Source organism: Asterias rubens, chromosome 14 (assembly GCF_902459465.1).
Source record: "Asterias rubens chromosome 14, eAstRub1.3, whole genome shotgun sequence".
Lineage (NCBI taxonomy): Eukaryota > Metazoa > Echinodermata > Asteroidea > Forcipulatida > Asteriidae > Asterias > Asterias rubens.
In genome coordinates this window covers 8415568-8432912 of record NC_047075.1, presented here as the reverse complement: position 1 = coordinate 8432912, position 17345 = coordinate 8415568, and the positions used below count along the sequence as shown (strand labels likewise).

At 39.6% G+C, this 17345-nt stretch overlaps 2 protein-coding genes across 2 annotated transcripts; both read right to left on the bottom strand.

The window, feature by feature from the left end:
- Window positions 1-1486: 1486 nt before the first annotated feature.
- LOC117299629 (monocarboxylate transporter 12-like) lies at window positions 1487-5399 on the bottom strand. The gene is made up of 4 exons (XM_033783178.1): window positions 5096-5399; window positions 4814-4957; window positions 2277-3119; window positions 1487-1626 (listed from the first exon to the last, which is right to left on the bottom strand). Exons 1-4 carry the CDS (start codon window positions 5325-5327, stop codon window positions 1487-1489), a joined length of 1359 nt encoding a protein of 452 aa, XP_033639069.1. The 5' UTR covers window positions 5328-5399.
- Window positions 5400-10973: 5574 nt separating this feature from the next.
- Window positions 10974-14327, bottom strand: LOC117299628 (monocarboxylate transporter 11-like). The gene is made up of 3 exons (XM_033783177.1): window positions 14096-14327; window positions 12235-12378; window positions 10974-11392 (listed from the first exon to the last, which is right to left on the bottom strand). Exons 1-3 carry the CDS (start codon window positions 14325-14327, stop codon window positions 10974-10976), a joined length of 795 nt encoding a protein of 264 aa, XP_033639068.1.
- Window positions 14328-17345: the final 3018 nt, after the last annotated feature.

The window sequence follows — 17345 nt, the reverse complement described above, 5'->3', positions numbered from 1 at the left end:
AACTATGGCACTTCAGAGGGAGCCGTTTCTCACAATGTTTTATACCACCAACCTCCTTTTCGAAGTAGTAAGAGGTTTTCAACTAGTGGTTTAAACCCGCGCCGAGGCCTGGACTTGATAATTTTACCGAGACGAAGTCGAGGTAAACATGATCAAGAACCATGCCTCGGAGGGTTTAAACCACTACATGTAGTTGAAAACCGATTCAACATACTTTCATTCCCATCCATATATACCTTTTCGGTCAAAAACATCAACCATTTTTGGTCGAAAGGTAAAATAAATGCAACAGTTATAATTTTAATGACTTCTTTCAATACAACACCCCTCCAGCTATGAAATTGTAAGACCATCGGGTAAACAACTCCTTATAAGGGATTGCTGGGCGCGTCGCGCATATCACGTGATGTGGCACCACTGTTTTGTAGCATGGTTGTATCATTTTTCGAAATGTACCTCGTGTGAAAGGAAACAAAATTTACTGTCAAGTTCTCTTGAAAATCTTGTCAAATATTGTTGCACTGTACAACCATGCCTAGACTCAGCAAGGGACCCGATGACTTGCTGTCGAGTAAATAGCACTTTAGATTATAATTATTCATAAATAAGGGAATAAATGTGTAGCGACGAGTTCTTTCACGGCCGTTTAAAACAGGCATGGTCGTTGCCGTGTGATAAAGGCCCGAGCCGAAGGAGAGGACATTTATCAAATGGCGATGACCCTGCAAGGTTTTAATCGGCCGTTAAAGAACGAGTTACTACTCTGTTAATCCCGTTCATATATGCCTCTTTGGTTTAAAGGCGTAATAAAGTATATTTAAGGAACTCTTTAAAACATCCGTTTCCGACGTGCTTGAGCTCTGTATGTACATGTGCGACGTCCGTGTGTTGCATTGTTAAGAATGAGGCGCCTATTTCAGAGAGTTTCGGGTTCCGTTCGTGCGCGTATAGCAAACCGTTCTTGTTTTCCTTTCACACACAGCGGGGTCAGCTCACCGACAGTTCCCGCATCGCCCGTAACAAGAAACGTCTTGCACCAAGACTAGACCAGGTGAATCAGCTCACAACCGGTTATAAATACTGGTCATTATCAAATGTTTAGACACCCCCCCCCCCCGTAACGCGCTCTCCACTTATATGACTAGCGAAACTGTCTGAGGTATTTATTAATTACTGTTGTTTTAATAGAACCGCCCAAATAAAGAAGCGATAATTGTTTATTCTCCGGTTCTGATAATACTGGTGCTGGAAAAGATCATCCTTTTAAAGCCTTTTTGAGATATTGCGGACACAATGCTACAACACTATCAGGTTGGAGTGAATTTGTGTCAGAGCTGTGTTTTGAGAGAGTCGCGACATGGAGAGCCAGTTTTGTTGTTGTCACATGGTTGCTGTACGGCACGCTGCACACCCCAATTGGCACTATTGTCTGGTACACCAAGTTTGCCTATATGAGTTTCCTGGGTCCGCATAGCCTCAACAAGTTTTATTGGGTCGAGTTGGGTGAACTGGGATGGCGTGTCTGTCTCCAGCCTAAACCCAGTGCCGCAACAACATTCAGTGATTGTATGGCAGCCATTAGACTGAAAACCACGGTGTGGTCTCCAGTTAAGTCGTACATCAAGCCTGGAGGGTAAACACAAAAACAAAGAATCACAACGTAAAACGTCAAGTTAGCAGGCGAAATTAGTCACCCAAAACTAGTGTCACCATAATTCATTATTCAAAAACATTTAACAAGAAAAATTGTGTGTCAACGGTTAATATTGAGAGGTCAATAAAAGAACAAGCATCTTCTTGTAAAGACAATGGACACTGTTGGTAATTGTCTAAGACCAGTCTTAATAGTTGGTGTTCATCTCAACACAGGAATGATATAACAAATCTGCGAAAATGTTAGAAGCTCAATTGGTCTTTGAAGGTGCCAGATAATAATGACAGAAAAAAAAACCCACCCTCGTCACACGAGGTTGTGTGCTTTCAGATGCTTGATTTCGAGAAAATCAAGTTAATGGAAAATTACTTCTTTCTTGAAAACTAAATTACTTTAGAGGAAACCGTTTCTTACAATGTTTTATAATATCGACCTCTCCCCATTAATTACTCGTAACCAAGTACGGTTTTATGCTAATATTATTTTGAGTATTTACCAATAGTGTCCACTGCCTAGAACAAGTAGCACTAACACTTCCATATTTCTCCGCCCTTGTTTCGAATTATTGAAGTTGCATTCTGATAGTGCTTTCACTGAAGTCGAGAACAACAAAAAAACTCACCTGGAAAATATAACAGAAGGAGTGACGTCACACCTGTCGACAGTCCAAACAATCCTACCGCATGGCCCAACCGTTCTTTACCGAATATCTTCTTATTGACAACATCTATGAGTATAAAAGCTATTGATAGAGCGCTTCCATAAACGAAAGTATTCGCCACAATCGGCCAATAAGACGTCAACCATGGATCAACAGCATAATAAATGGCGCATAAAAGTAAATATGCAGCAAGCCACACGTATGCGCTGACAACCTGCACAGCTTGAAACAATGGACCAATCACAATGGAAGATATTGTTGTCCCGAGTCCAAAGGCGACAACAAAATGTGCTGCGTCTTCCAGTATGAATCCTTTCGACACAGTAGTGTACTGCACATAGTATATTATCCAAGCAGAATGTGTAATATCCATCATAATGTAAAGAAATAAGACCAGCCAGAATGAGAGGGATGAGAATAAACCCAGCTGGAATGTATCTCTAGCAAATGAGTACACTTTGGTAAAACAAGAACAGCCGAAGCGGTTGCTTGGTGCCACTTTGTCTTCCCTGGTCTCTTGCTCCTCGTCTGTGAGAGCTGCCTCATAACCATCTTGACTCCCACTAGCTGCAGGTGGTTTCATCAGAGCTCCAAATACAGCGAGATGTAATGATAATGCTCCAAGTAAAAGCATTGTTCCACTCCAGCCGTAGGTATCTAGGAAGAGCTGTATCAAGGGAACAACAGCAAGGAAGGTAGCAGAGCTGCCTAGGCCGGCCATGCCATAGGCTGTTGTGACAGACTTATTAAAACAACATCCAATCAGATGCTTGGATATCACATATGAGATGCCAACAGCTGATCCTGAAAAGCAAAACACCCAAGTTTAAACAACCATATAATATACAAATACGGACTGCTTCGAGTGATAATGATCCCGCGGTGATCCCCTGAGCGTTCTATTTTCCCTAGGCGCAGCCGAGGGAAAATGGACCGGTCCGGGGATTACCGAGGGAGTCAGAGTTTTAACCAAAGCAAGAGTAAAAGCAGTACACTTTTGTTGTATAACACCGTACCCAACAGACTATTTATTATTATCGTACACGTAACGTTCGTACGCGCGTTTCAGATACACAGATACACAACCAATTGGGTTCGATGTAGGTAAATAGACGTCTGGGTACTGAACGCCGTGTGATAGTCTTCGGACTAGCACACGGCAAACCGATGCACTATCACACGGCCGCCGTCTAGGACATGTGACGCGCTCTAAACCAATAAAAAGGTAGAATATTTTTAAGGGGTGGTATAACACCGGAGTGTGGGTTCGAATCCCGGTCGTGACACTTGTGTCCTTGAGCAAGATAATTCACTATAATTGCTTCTCTTCACCCAGGGGTTAAAATGGGTACATGCGAGGGAAGAGGTTGATATTGTGAATGAAAAGCTTTCGGAGCGCCACGGCAGCTCGGGGCTGTATACTCCCTAATGGGAGCTGAGAAAGATTAAAGGGATGTTTATTGGCCCAATGACCAGGGGACTAATGTAAAGCGCATTGATACGGTTTATTGTGAAATGAGCTATTTAAGAATGTGTTATATATATAACAGATACTATGGTTAGAACGAGGAGGGAAACTAATAATGCAATATAGGCAGTGTTACTATTAGTAATATTTGTTTTATTATTTGAACTAAAAATGTACATCAGATTGTTCAATTTGGACACACGGTTGAATATTTTTGATACTTGGCCCGTCCTCCATGAGTTGAACGGTTAGAATAGAAAGGTATGCGTGCGGGCAATAATAACATATAACTTGCGAACAGTCTCCAAACCAGTCATTTCAAAATACTATTAACCTTATACAATGTACAAAGTAATTTGTCTGTATTCTGGCTTTTACCCAATCACCGATGTGTGTGTTAGCACCGTATACTTAGTACTTTCCGGAGTCATGTGAACAAAAAAAATATCACAGGCCTTGTAATACCCGTGTGGGATTCGAACCCACGACCCATGTAATTCTAGAGCAGTGTCTTACCAACTAAGACTAATGAGGTTGCCCGGTAGCTAGAGGCAGTTCGAATCCTAAGCTAGAGGCAGTTCGAATCTTAAGTAATTTGTCATTAAACTGTTTGCACTTCAGGAAGATGCTGATGATAAGGTCCTGTACATCACGGCCGATGACGTCATACACAATGCCCCGTGTCGAACATACATTTATTTCAGTGCTGTCATACAAAACAATGATACAATGGTGTACATTTAGGTCAAAACTTAATCAATACAGGTATGAGGTATGATTGGGTATGCAACACTTCAAAAATAAGCAGCATTTTAAAGACAACATTTAAATGTCAGGTTAAGCGAAATGCTTGTGTGCCAATATGGGTAAGACACATAGGATAACTTCATTTACAATGCACCGTGTCAAACATAAATATGGGTAACAAACACAAGATGCTCTTTGCCAAATGTTTACATGTTGGATTGGTTTGTTTGTATTCTTGTTCAAGAAACTGATAGTTTTCGTGATCCCCCAGTCTTTTACTTACCTGTAAATACAGTTAGAATAAAGGTGATGACGTATAAACTTGATAAGAATGACGCAGTTATCATGGAGATACCGGCAACTAATCCACTCACTGTCACCACAGTCCTGGCGCCAAATCTCTCCTTTAGTGGCGTTGCTAGCACACCTTTTAGGAAAGATAATAATGAGTAATGTCAGAGGTAAAACGAACATTCAGAAAAGAAAAATATTTGCACAAGGATTTATCACTGCTTAATTGCAATATTTGTACTGCTTCGTGTTTTTGGCTGAATGCCATGCTTACCTGAGAAAAGGGTTCCTGCATGGACAAAAGCAACCATCCAGCCAATTAACCAAGTTGAAGTGTCGAACTGTTCTTGTAGGGTAGGTAACATCATACCAAGGCCTTTTACCAAATTACACCAAGCCACTTTGGATGTAAACAAACCCAACACAGCAATCCAACCATGAAGACCACCATCTTGTAGAGTTTCAGTTAGAAAGTGTAAAACGCGTTCTAAACAGCCGGACTTCATTTTTGAACACCCCTCTTAGTCTTTAAACGCCTTGAAAACAAATAAAAAAAAACAATCCTGTATACAGCAATATATTACTCAAACTCAGTGTTTGTGTCTTGTATGTCTGAGATAACATACGTTTAACCTAATGAACGTTTGACATGGCATTTTTGTTAAAGTGCACTCACTCCGCAAGCAACTCCTCTTGTTTGGTTTCGTTTAGTCAATACATCAACGAGTTTTACAATAATACTGGTCCAGTTAAAAATTACAATACATCGGTATAGTAGAGTGACTTTCAAAGAAGCGGCCTATGAACTGATGCGTCGCTGAACAACACTTCACACTGTTTGGCCCCTGGAAAGATAATAAGAGTGAACGGGACCAAGGCTACCACCACAGCATGACAGCTTTAGGGATGAAGGGACAATACTTCTTGTTTAAGGAAGCTTGCAACTCGTCGTCTGTATTTGCAGAGTTTGTCGATGAATCTTTCAAGGTTAATTTAATAGTAGCTGCTTGGCAGAACAGCATCGTAATCCAAATGGAAAAAAAAAATAATAATAATCATGGTTTAATCGGGAAACAAATTCAGCCAAAATGGTGTATTGGTCGTCGTTTAAAATGCCCCTGTTTGAACTGTGTTTATTATTGTTGTAGGTTTTCTCAGCTTTACAATGTTTTGTTAGACACATTCTAAACAAATTCTATTTTCAATATATTCTAACATTATCTATGTAACCATCCACATCCGGAAACGTCGAGTTAATCCAACGGTTCTTTTCAGAACCACTCCAACTCTTTTAGAGATAGTCATTACGTGGTGTATACCGCAAACTCTTCTATATCTTATTTCCACCATGCAAAATTTCAAATCCTACTCATCCACCTTTGTTTTGCAATGATTGTTCTCCATCCTGCAGAACATACGGTTTATGTTGCACTTCAGTTTCCATTATGGACTTGTCTTGAAGTGTAGATAAGACTTCCAGCCTAAAAATTTCAGTCACGTCATCATGACGTCAGACGTTTGCGCGTTTTGTTTTCTGTGTACAAACATTTGGAGCTAAAAGTGGAAGCGTTTACAAGTAAAAAACACAAAAATTGACAGTAACTTCAAAATAATTTATCTGTTCGTTTTCAGAATTTCATATTCTGTGTTGAAAAATTTGTTGATTCTAATAAGAGATGTTTCAGTTTGTTAAAATCAGTCAAAGTACGTCAATAATTAATGATTAATTAAACATCTTTGTATCATGGGTACAACGTAATATGCATTGATCATTGCATTGATACATCTTCCCTGTGGTTAGTGCAATTCACGATTGGGATTTTGTTAACGGCATTGGGGTAAGTTGAAATTTCTGAAATTTATTAGTACGGAAAACAGAAGTTTAAGACTGTGACGTCATCACATGTTAACTTATGCTAATTAAATGCTTTAATGAGTATAAGTATGAGTATAAGTATTAGGCATAAGAGAATCGCCTCGGGTAACCGTGACCCCGATTTGACCTCTACTTCCGGGTCAACCGGAAGTGGGACCAGTGGGACCATATCTTAGGAGTTACATAACCAATTTAATTATTGTCTTTAGTTATATACTCCTTACGCATTGAACTTTGTTGGGGAAAATCCGTGACCCCATTTTGACCTCTTCTTCTGGGTCAACCGGAAGTGTGACCACTTCTCAGGAACTACACAACCGAGTTTCAAACTTTTTTTCAGTTATAAACTACTTAGGCATTATGTATTAACCTTGAAAGCTGTGACCGCCATGTTGACCTTTATTTCAGGGTTAACAGGAAGTGGGACCTTATCTCAAAAAAGTTTCAGACTTTTTCCAGTTATGGACTCCTTTGGCATTGGACAATTGCATCGGGTAGGTGTGACCCGGAAGTGGAACCTTATTTCAAGAACTACACAACAGATTTTCATTTTTTTTTTCAGTTATGAACTCTTTGTGCATTGGAAATCAAGCATGGGTTTCCGTGACCCAGTATTGACCTTTACTTCCGGGTTAACCGAAAGTGGGATCCTATCTCAAGAACTACACAATCGACTTTTGAACTTACTTAAATTTACTTTTTTTGTGTTAAAGCTTCTTTTAATTTAGTATCAGATACAAGACCGGGTAATCACATGTCAAAGAGTTGTATGTGTGTGTTTGATTGTATCATAGAAAACTATTATTAACCAAAAATTCAGGAACAGCTGTGTGATTGATTACAATCAGTATCTCTAGTTTTTATTGTTATTCTTCTTTCCCAAAATTGTCATAACATTTAAACGTACAAATTTGTGAGCGTTCGTTCTCAGGAACGTAAGTCCTAAAAGACACAAACAATACTTCAAATGAAAGCCTGTGTTCTAACTTTGATCACGCAGCAGCTCGACCGAACGTTTTTAATCCTTTGTTGACGATATTAACGATTTAAAAACACGTATCGTCAAAAGCACGATCGTCTTGTGTGTGTACATTGGACGTAATTCACGCTGTACATCGCATACCGTCCTCACTGCACACAGGCATTGCTTCCCACGCTAGGCATCGTAACACGCTGTATACGGCTGGCCAGAACCACACATAGCCCATAGTCCCCACACATTGCATCGTTCATTTTGGTGCGCTGCTTCGCTTCTACAGTTAATGGTGAACCTGTATAGCGCTCTCTTGCTTTTGCAGAGTCCTCGAACTACGGAAGCGTTTGGGATATTAGTAATAGTAGCGGTTTATTCCCACGTAAATTCATTGAACTCTCCCACCACAATTCATTTTAAGGGTCTGTGTGGTATAGTTTATTAATAAATTTAGCCTTGGCGTAGTAGTTATTTTGTTTTTAAAGTTTATATCTAAAACTTTATATCGTCGCGGTAGCACTGTGAATGGACTGAATGTACATTTACAATTCATTATTTAAAACTTTATTTATCGTCTGAACCATACGGAAAAGAGTTATAATTGTTGCTCTAACGGGTAGCTCATAAAGTCACAATGTTTATGCCATCATGTAAGTCTTGACAAAAGTGCATCTTTTTTAAACATCAACTTTGACCTTTCCTTTCAATCTAAATAAGAAAATCAAATGGCTAACGTCCAAACTTAGCATTTTTTTTATATGACGCGTGATTTTGTCCATATGATGATATTTTTTTCCTTTTGTTCCACCAACGGCCGAAACCCCACTTTTTGTTTGCAACAAACTTATCTCTAGTTATTGTTATTATTATTACTATTATTATTATTATTATTAATATTATTATTACATGCATTAGAAACAACATTTGACATTTCTGTCATTTCTTTTGGTATTTTATTTTATTATCATGATTATACAAATTGTTTAGTTATCATGAACTATACACGTAACTACGAGATGACTGCCTGCCACCATTCAATAGGGTAAAGGACCCCAAACATAATACAAACTAATTTCAAGCGATTCTGAAAACAAAACTCACATTTTTGCTCTAAGATAAAACAATAGAATAACGTTTGGGAACTAATCAAACGAAAATTCAATTGGCCTTTGAACCGGTTCGTATAGTCTTCTAAATAAACCGGTCGTTCGGAGCAGTAATTTCGGAGTCCTCAGAGCTAAGAAAAAGCAACCCACTGATTACGTTGTATTTGTTGAACACGAAGTTTATTACTGGGTTAACTCGGGTAAATTGGGATGGTGTGTCTGTCTCCAGCTTAAACCCAGTGCAGCAACAACAGTCAGTGATTGTACAGCAGCCATTATACTGAATGTCACGATGTAGTCTCCAGTTAAGTCATATATCAAGCCTAGAGAGTAAACACAAAACAAAAGATCACATTGTAAGAAACACAGGAACACAGAATATTTTGAGAAAAAAAATCATAGTCAAGTAGCAGGAAAAATCAGTCTTCCAATTACCCAACCGTAACTATCGAGTGTCGAGGCCGAACGGATAATAGCACCGAATTCAAGCTATGGTGATTCTGTTCAGCAAAGTGAGGGTTCGGATCCCGGTCGTGACCCCTTGTGTCCCTGAGCAAAATATCCAACTATAATTGGTTCTCTCCACACAGGGGTAATAAAGCGGTACCTGTGAGGGCAGAGATGGTTCTTGTGATTGACTTAGCCGAGTAGCGTATTTGTTGCACTAGACTAGGTTGTATACTCCCATAGGGAGCTGGGGGTGTTTAAGGAATGGTTAAAAGCCCAAATGACAAGCCGTCGATTTTCACCAAACTCTACATAACTTAAGACTAATCTTAGGACCTAGGACGGGTGCCAACCATTCACTGTAGCATGCATACCTTAAGATTAAACCTCAGCTAGGACGAGTTACTCGTACTTACTCAAGATAGGATCAATCTTACCTTTTCGTGAAATCGGCTGCAGTGGTAATAATGTAGAGCGCCCCCCCCCCCCCCCCCCACAATAAAAAAAACGTCACACAACTTGTATTTACTACAAGACTCAACTTAAATACACTGAACACTATTGGTAATTGTCAAAGACCAGCCTTGCTGTATCGCAACATATGCAACATATGCATACTAACAAACCTGTGAAAGCTTGAGCTTAATCAGTCATCGAAGTTGCGAGATAATAATGACGGGAAAAAAAAAACTTGTCACATGAAGTTATATGCTTTCAGAGGCTTGATTTCAAGACCTCAAAATTCGAAATATGAGGTCTCAAAACCCAATTCGTGAAAAGTGTCTTCTTTATCGAAGAAAATGTCTTCCTTCCTAAAATGCGAATGTGTTAAAGGCAGTGTGCACTATTGGTTATGACTCAAAATAATTATTATAATAAAACCTTACTTGATTAGGAGTAATGGGAGAGGTTGACAGTATAAATATTGTGAGAAACGGCTCCCTCTGAAGTCATGTAGTTTTCGAGAAATAAGTAATTTTCCACGAATTTGAATTCGAGACCTCAAGTTTAGAATTTGAGGTCTCGAAATCAAGCATCTAAAAGCACACAACTTCGTGTGACACTTGTGTTTTTTTTTCTTTCATTATTATCTCGCAACTTCGACGACCGATTGAGTAAAAAATTTTCACAGATTTTTTTTTTTTTTTTGCATAATGTTGAGATACACCAAAACTGTGAAGACTAATATTTGACAATATTACCAATAGTGTACACTGTCTTTAAACCGCGGGCATTGTGATAAGTAACACTTTATTGTGTTCATCAAAAACATATACTGTATACATGTATTTATGCAACAAGTTTGAATGCTTCGTTGACTCTGGTTTTCACAAACTAAAGACATTATTTTTCATTCCAGTTTTAAAATGAACATTTGTGTTTTAACTTATCTGTGCTTTATTTGGAGAAGTTGTTTCGCTACATGAAGACCGTAACTATAACTCACCTGGAAAATATAACAGAAGGAGTACCGTCAAACCTGACGAAAGGCCCAACAGTCCTATGGCATGCCCCAACATTTCTTTGCCGAATATCTTTGTATTGACAACATCTACGAATATAGTAGCCATTGATACAACGGTTCCATACAGGAAAGTGTTCGCCACAATCGGCCAATAAGACGTCAACCATGGATCGACAGCAAAATAAATCGCGCATATAAGTAGAGATGCAGCAAGCCATACGTATGCACTGAAAACCTGCACAGCTTGAAACAATGGACCAATCACAATGGAAGCTGTTGTTCTCCCTAATCCGTGGGCGACAACAACTGCACATAGTAAATTAACCACGAACAATACGTTAGTTCCATCACGATGAACACAAATAAAACCAGCACGAAGGATATGGATAAGAACACTTCAAGCTGGAATGTATCTCTAGTTAATGAAAAGACTTTGGCAAAGCAAGAACAGCCGAAGCGGTTGCTCGGTTCCACATCATTGTCCATGGTCTCTTGCTCCTCGTCTGTGAGAGCTGCCTCATAACCATCTAGACTCCCACTATCCGCAGGTGGTTTCACCAGAGCTCCAAATACAGCGAGATGTAATAATAATGCTCCAAGTAGAAGCATTGTTCCTCTCCAGCCGTATGTATAAAGAAAAAGCTGTATCGATGGCACAGCAATCAGGAAGGCAAACGTGTCTCCAAGGCCCGTCACGCCGTAGGCTGTTGTGATACATTTATCAAAATAACATCCTATCAAGTGCTTCGTTATTACGAATAAAATGCCAATAGATGATCCTGAAACGAAGCATACACAAAAGGGCAAACACTTAAAGACCTGCTTAAACGAAAATGTCAAGTCGTGAACTTTCCTAAATTTCACTTTAAAATGTTTTCAATGAATAAGGAAATCGAGTCATATGATTATAAATTGTGTAAAAAAAAAACCAATCACTTCGAATGCCCTTATTCAGGGCTTTTCTGAGAGATTTGCTAAAAGCTTCGTTACGTAACTACTCTCAAAACGTCATAGTTGGGAGCTCCACTTTGTAAAGCCACTTTGTTGCAGCGTGGAGGTATAACAAACTAACCTCTTAGACGTGACGTGAGAGGCATTGTACTTTGACTCGCGCCGCCAACGGCAGAAGTGTTTTCTTTAGCTTTGGGCCTATTTTTTAATCGATAAACACGAACAATTTAGAACTGTACACATTTCAATATCACATTAAAAATGGTAAACAAGTGCATTTTAAACAAACTAAATTACCACTTCCGTTAAAAACCTTCCGCTCAGGTAGCTGTTTAATACGGAGAGAGAAGTAACAAAAGTCAAATCACTGCGTAAAACCAACGGTTGCACAACTGACAGACACTATGTCAAACACATATTCCCCACCCCCTCCCACCCGAAGCGCTTAATCACGCTATGCATTGAGCGCACCACATGGTACCATTTTCTTTACAGTTAAAATGTACTGGTTATGTGTATTTTGGTCAGTGGGGCTGCCAAAAACTTTGCTTAATTGACCCATTTTTCCGTGGTAAAACTAAATCTTTACCTATACCTGCAAATATGGTAAGGATGAAGGTGATGACGTATAAATTGGATAGGAATGACGCAGTTATCATGGAGATACCAGCAACTAATCCACACACTGTCAGCACAGCCCGTGCGCCAAATCTCTCTTTTAGTGGTGTGGCTAGGACTTCTATAATTTATAAAGAAGGTAATTTTTCAAATAAAAAACCCAGACTTTAATAAAAGAAAATACAAAGACAACATATTCACCTTGACTTGATTCAAGTCCTGTTCTTATGCGGGAGGTCCCTAAACATACCCGCCGCCGTCAAAATGTAGATACGCGTGGTCCCGCGTGCGGAACAGGCTTGGGGATGTGCAGTACATCACAAAACAATAGTTTTCTAAGATTGGAACGGTGTTGGGACTTGAGTCAAGACTACATCTTACAAAGATACGTATGCCTGCCAGTGTGATAATAGTATTATTCCCAAGATGTTATTTTGAACTTGGAATAGACGATTTGTGTTTTTACTAAATGGTTTGCCTAAAAACGTAAACACATGGCCGACAATGGGATGCTTGATTTCGAGACGTCAGTCAGCTGAGGTCTAGAAATCAATTTCAATATTTTAGTGAATAATTAATTACCTCTCTGTCAAAAAAAAAAAACGTTACCTCAGAGAGAGCTATTTCTCACAATGTTTTATACTATCAACAGCTCTCCGTTCCTCGTGTCAGGTAAGGTTTTATGCTAACAGTCATTTTGAGTAATTACAGATATTGTCAAGTGCCTTCAAAGGGGGTCGCACTAAATACCGACAACTCACGACCCCTCACGACAACTCACGACAACAATTTTTAAATGCACCTTAACGGCAAAATCTTTGAACAAAAAGTAAACCGTTAAATATGTGTACAAGAGTCATATGCACCCAAATCACCAAATATTTGGTTACCCAGAATTGAGTAACGAACGGAAATATCCGCCATGTTGTAATTCGACGTACTTGGACGATTCCATTACACCGCAGGGTTATGCAATATACAAGATGATTACATACCATTTATTGTGCCTCTCATGGAGTTTAAAACATATTATATTTAAACCTCCCATCTTAGGCAGTGGACACGTGTGGTAATTACTCAAAATAATTGTTTGCATAACAAAAACTTACTTGGTAGTGAGCAATACAGAGCTGTTGATAGAACGAAACGTTGTGAGAAACGGCTCTGAAGTAACGATTATTTTTTGAAAAAGAAGTAGTTTTCCACGAATTTGTATCGAGACCTCAGAATTAGATTTTGAGGTCCCGAAATCAAGCATCTCGTTATACTCAATTTCGTGTGACAAATGTGTTTTTTTCTTCGACCATTAGCTCGCAAATTCGTCGACCATTTGAGCACAAGTTTTCACAGGTTCGTTATTCCATGAATATTATGAGATACACCAGCATTTGCGAAGGCACGTTGGTGCTGTGAAACACAATGTGTTTTTGGATCACTGATGGTACTTTTTTGTGCATTTTTGTGTTTAGTGGTATTTCAGGGAAAGCACACAACTTTGTGTGACAAGGGTGTTTTTACTTCCATTAATATCTCGCAACTTCGACTACCAATTGAGTTCAAATTTTCACAGGTTTACTATTTTGTGCATTTGTTGAGAAACAACAAGTGAGAAGACTGGTCTTTGACAATATTACCAAATAGTGTCCTCTGTCTTTAAAAGCTTACGTTATTTTGATGCGCCGTGGGGGTTTTCATTGACAAATATGTGTGCACAGGTATAAGACTGGCTTTGACAATCACTAGTAGTGTCTTAAACCCCATCTAATAGAGATAACGACGTCAACGTGGTAGCTCGGGCTTAATGGCGTATTCCCAAAACAAACTCGATCCATGCTTACCTGAGGAAAATCCTCCTGCGTTGACAAAAGCAACCATCCAGCCAATTAACCAAGTTGAAGTGACGAACTGTTCTTGTAGTGTAGGTAACATCATACCCATACCTTTCGCTAAGACAGTCCATGCTATCTTGACCGCAAATAAACATAGCACGGCAATCCAACCATGAAGACCACCATCTTGTAAAGTATCAGTAACAAGGTGCAAAATGCGTTCGAAGCAGCCGGGCTTCATTTTGGAACAACAATTTTTCCTCTTACATATACATCACTCGGTATTCATTTTAGCACTCCGGCGCCTACATCAACACACAAATCAATCGACCGGCTTGTATTCTGTATTTGCGAAAATAACACACGTTTGATTGGTACAATTTCACCTTACATTCCTAGCAAAGACCATGTGTATGTACGCCCACACCTCCTGCAAACAACTCGTATTAAAGTCATACTAGAGAGCCCCAGGCTGTTGGAGAGGGACTTTCACCCGATTAAAAAGTCTTAAAGGAACCTATGCCTTGGATCGGTCGAGTTGGTCTCTGAAAAGTGCCCTGTTATAAAATCGATATGGTAAGAAAGATGTTGTAAACGTTGAATACACTGATCTACACAAATATGCCTCGAAATTGCGTGGTTTTCGTTTTACCTCGTCGACAAACACGGTCGGCCATTTATGGGAGTCAAAACTTTGAAGTTTGACTTCCATAAATGGCCGACCGTGTTAGTTTGCGACGTAAAATGAAAACCGTGCAATTTTGAGTGATACTTGTGTGGATCATTATACTATACTTTCAAAACATCTTTCTAACCATATGCATTTCATAACAGACGGTTTTAAACGCTTTTCAAAAACCAACTCGTCCGATCCAAGGCAACACGTACCTTTAAAGGTCACCGTAACAAAGCACTGCAAATCGGCTGAGCAACTTGAAAGTCTGGAAAGTCTCTGAACAATCTAGACAAGGATGGTAACAATGGCTTCCAAGATCAATATCATGTATGAGAGCTTCATTGACTAGTTATAGGGCCAACTTGGTATACAGCCTAAACCTCTAATGGGAAAGGGTATGCAGTTATACAAATGAAGAGGTGTGGCCTCCCTCAGGAATGGGAAAGGGAACCAATTCGATATAAATGCGATCGAGTTTAGGTACAACTTGGTATTTAGCCTAGACGTCTAATGGGAAAGGGGTTGGAGTTATAGAAATCAAGTAGTGTGGCGTCCCTCCGGAATGGGAAACGGCGTCCCTCCGGAATGGGAAAAGGCATACAACTTGGTATACATGTGATTGAGTTAGATACAACTTTGGTATAAAATATAGACTATACGTCGATGGGAAAGGGTATGTAGTTATACGAATCAAGTAGTGTGGAACCCCTCCGGAACGGGAAAAGGCATACAACTTGGTATGGTAGACATGTGATTGAGTTAGGTACAACTTGGTATATACCTCTAATGGGAAAGGGTATGCAGTTGTACGCTTTTCATAGACCAACTCGTCCGATCCAAGGCAATTCCTTTAAAGCCATTATACACTTTCGGTAAACAGTATTGTCCAAAGGCCCACACTTCGTGTATCACAACTTATATATAAAATAACAATCCTGTGGAAATTTTGGCTCAATCGGACATCGGAGTCGGGAGAAAATAACGGGTAAACCCACTCCTGTTTTCGCGCGTTTCGTCGTGTCATGACATGTGTTATAACAAATCCGTAATTCTCGCTAACGAGAATTTACATTGTTTTACCGTTTTCTCAAAAAGTAAAGCATTTCATGGACTAATATTTAAAGAGAAGTCTTTCACCAATACCTTCTGTAAACCCTGTAAATTATTTGTAAATCTGTGAACTTTTTACAAAGCACTGCAAATCGGTTGAGCAACTTTTGAAAGCTTCTTTTAGTGGGGAGGCATAGCTAACCTATCGTGCATTTTGTGATAAAAGCATCAAATTTGGCACAGATGTAGAGAACAAAACTGGATATTGGGCCATCGCAAATTCCGTCCTTAGGGGCCGTGGCGGCCATTTTGAAAAATGGCCGCCAAATACTACTGTTTTATGGGCATATTGGCTTAGAAATCAACACCAGAATTTACAAATGTCATTAATAGGCACTTATCATCTTCTAAAATGATTGTGTAATAATTTAAGCAATGTTAAAAGCACATTAAAGGGGCATTTTGCATGGTCTTAGACAATATTTATTACTAACAGTGCTCAGTGTCTTTAAGCACCATAAGTAACAAAGCACAGTTAATTTATGTATACCAGAGTAAGGTTACCCGCCAGACTTGCTTGTCACGCGGGGTGTCATGGCTGAGCGGATAAGAGCACCGAAACTCTGGTGATTCTGTTCAGCAGAGTGTGGGTTTGAATCCCGGGCGTGACACTTGTGTCCCTGAGCAAGACACTAAACTATAATCGCTTCTCTCCACCGAGTGGTAAATTGGTACCTGTGAGGGCAGAGTTGGTTCTTGTGATTGGTTAGCCTTGATTAGCCTTGATTGCGCTACATATTTGGCGGCACAGCCTGTATATCCACGGGGAGCTGAGAAGGCTCAGTGCTGGGGTAATAATGTTGAAGCGCCATGAGCTTCACCGCGTGACGGACCTATAAGCGCTATAAAAGAAGCCATTATTATTAGTAGCAATATGTCTCGTACAATTTGTAACTGGTATCCTACTCATTTCTGCAGCTCTTTGAAACAAGGCCCTGTTACGACACCAGAACAACTCTTTCATTTTCTTTTATTTTTTATTTAATATTTGAGCTTCTGTAGGGTGTGTTTACTACGGTATGATGTGGTTGACTGACTAAGATCGTTGAATAGTGTTTATTAGGCGAGTTATGCGCCTCTCTAAATAATGCATGAGGAACGTCACAATGCTATCTCAAAATAGAGGCGATGGGCGCAGCCACTGCAAGTGACGGGGAACGTGCGCCCATGACCTCATTTGAGTGAGAATTATGACCTCATGCATAAATACTAAGAGAGGCGTATAAAACAACAAAGAGCTTATATTAGGTGTATAGCTTAGTTACGGTTCATGTGAAGTCACGCACATTTTGTGTTTTAACAACATAAAACAAAAAAATACAGTAAATTTAATCATTATTCATTTTGTTCCTTCTTGAAATTAAGGGGGCGTGGTTGGCTTGTGCGTTAAAGCGCTCGCCCCTCACCAAAGTGACCCTGGTTTGAAACCCGGAAACGGCCATGTGAGTTGAGTTGTTCCATAGTCCGTGCTGT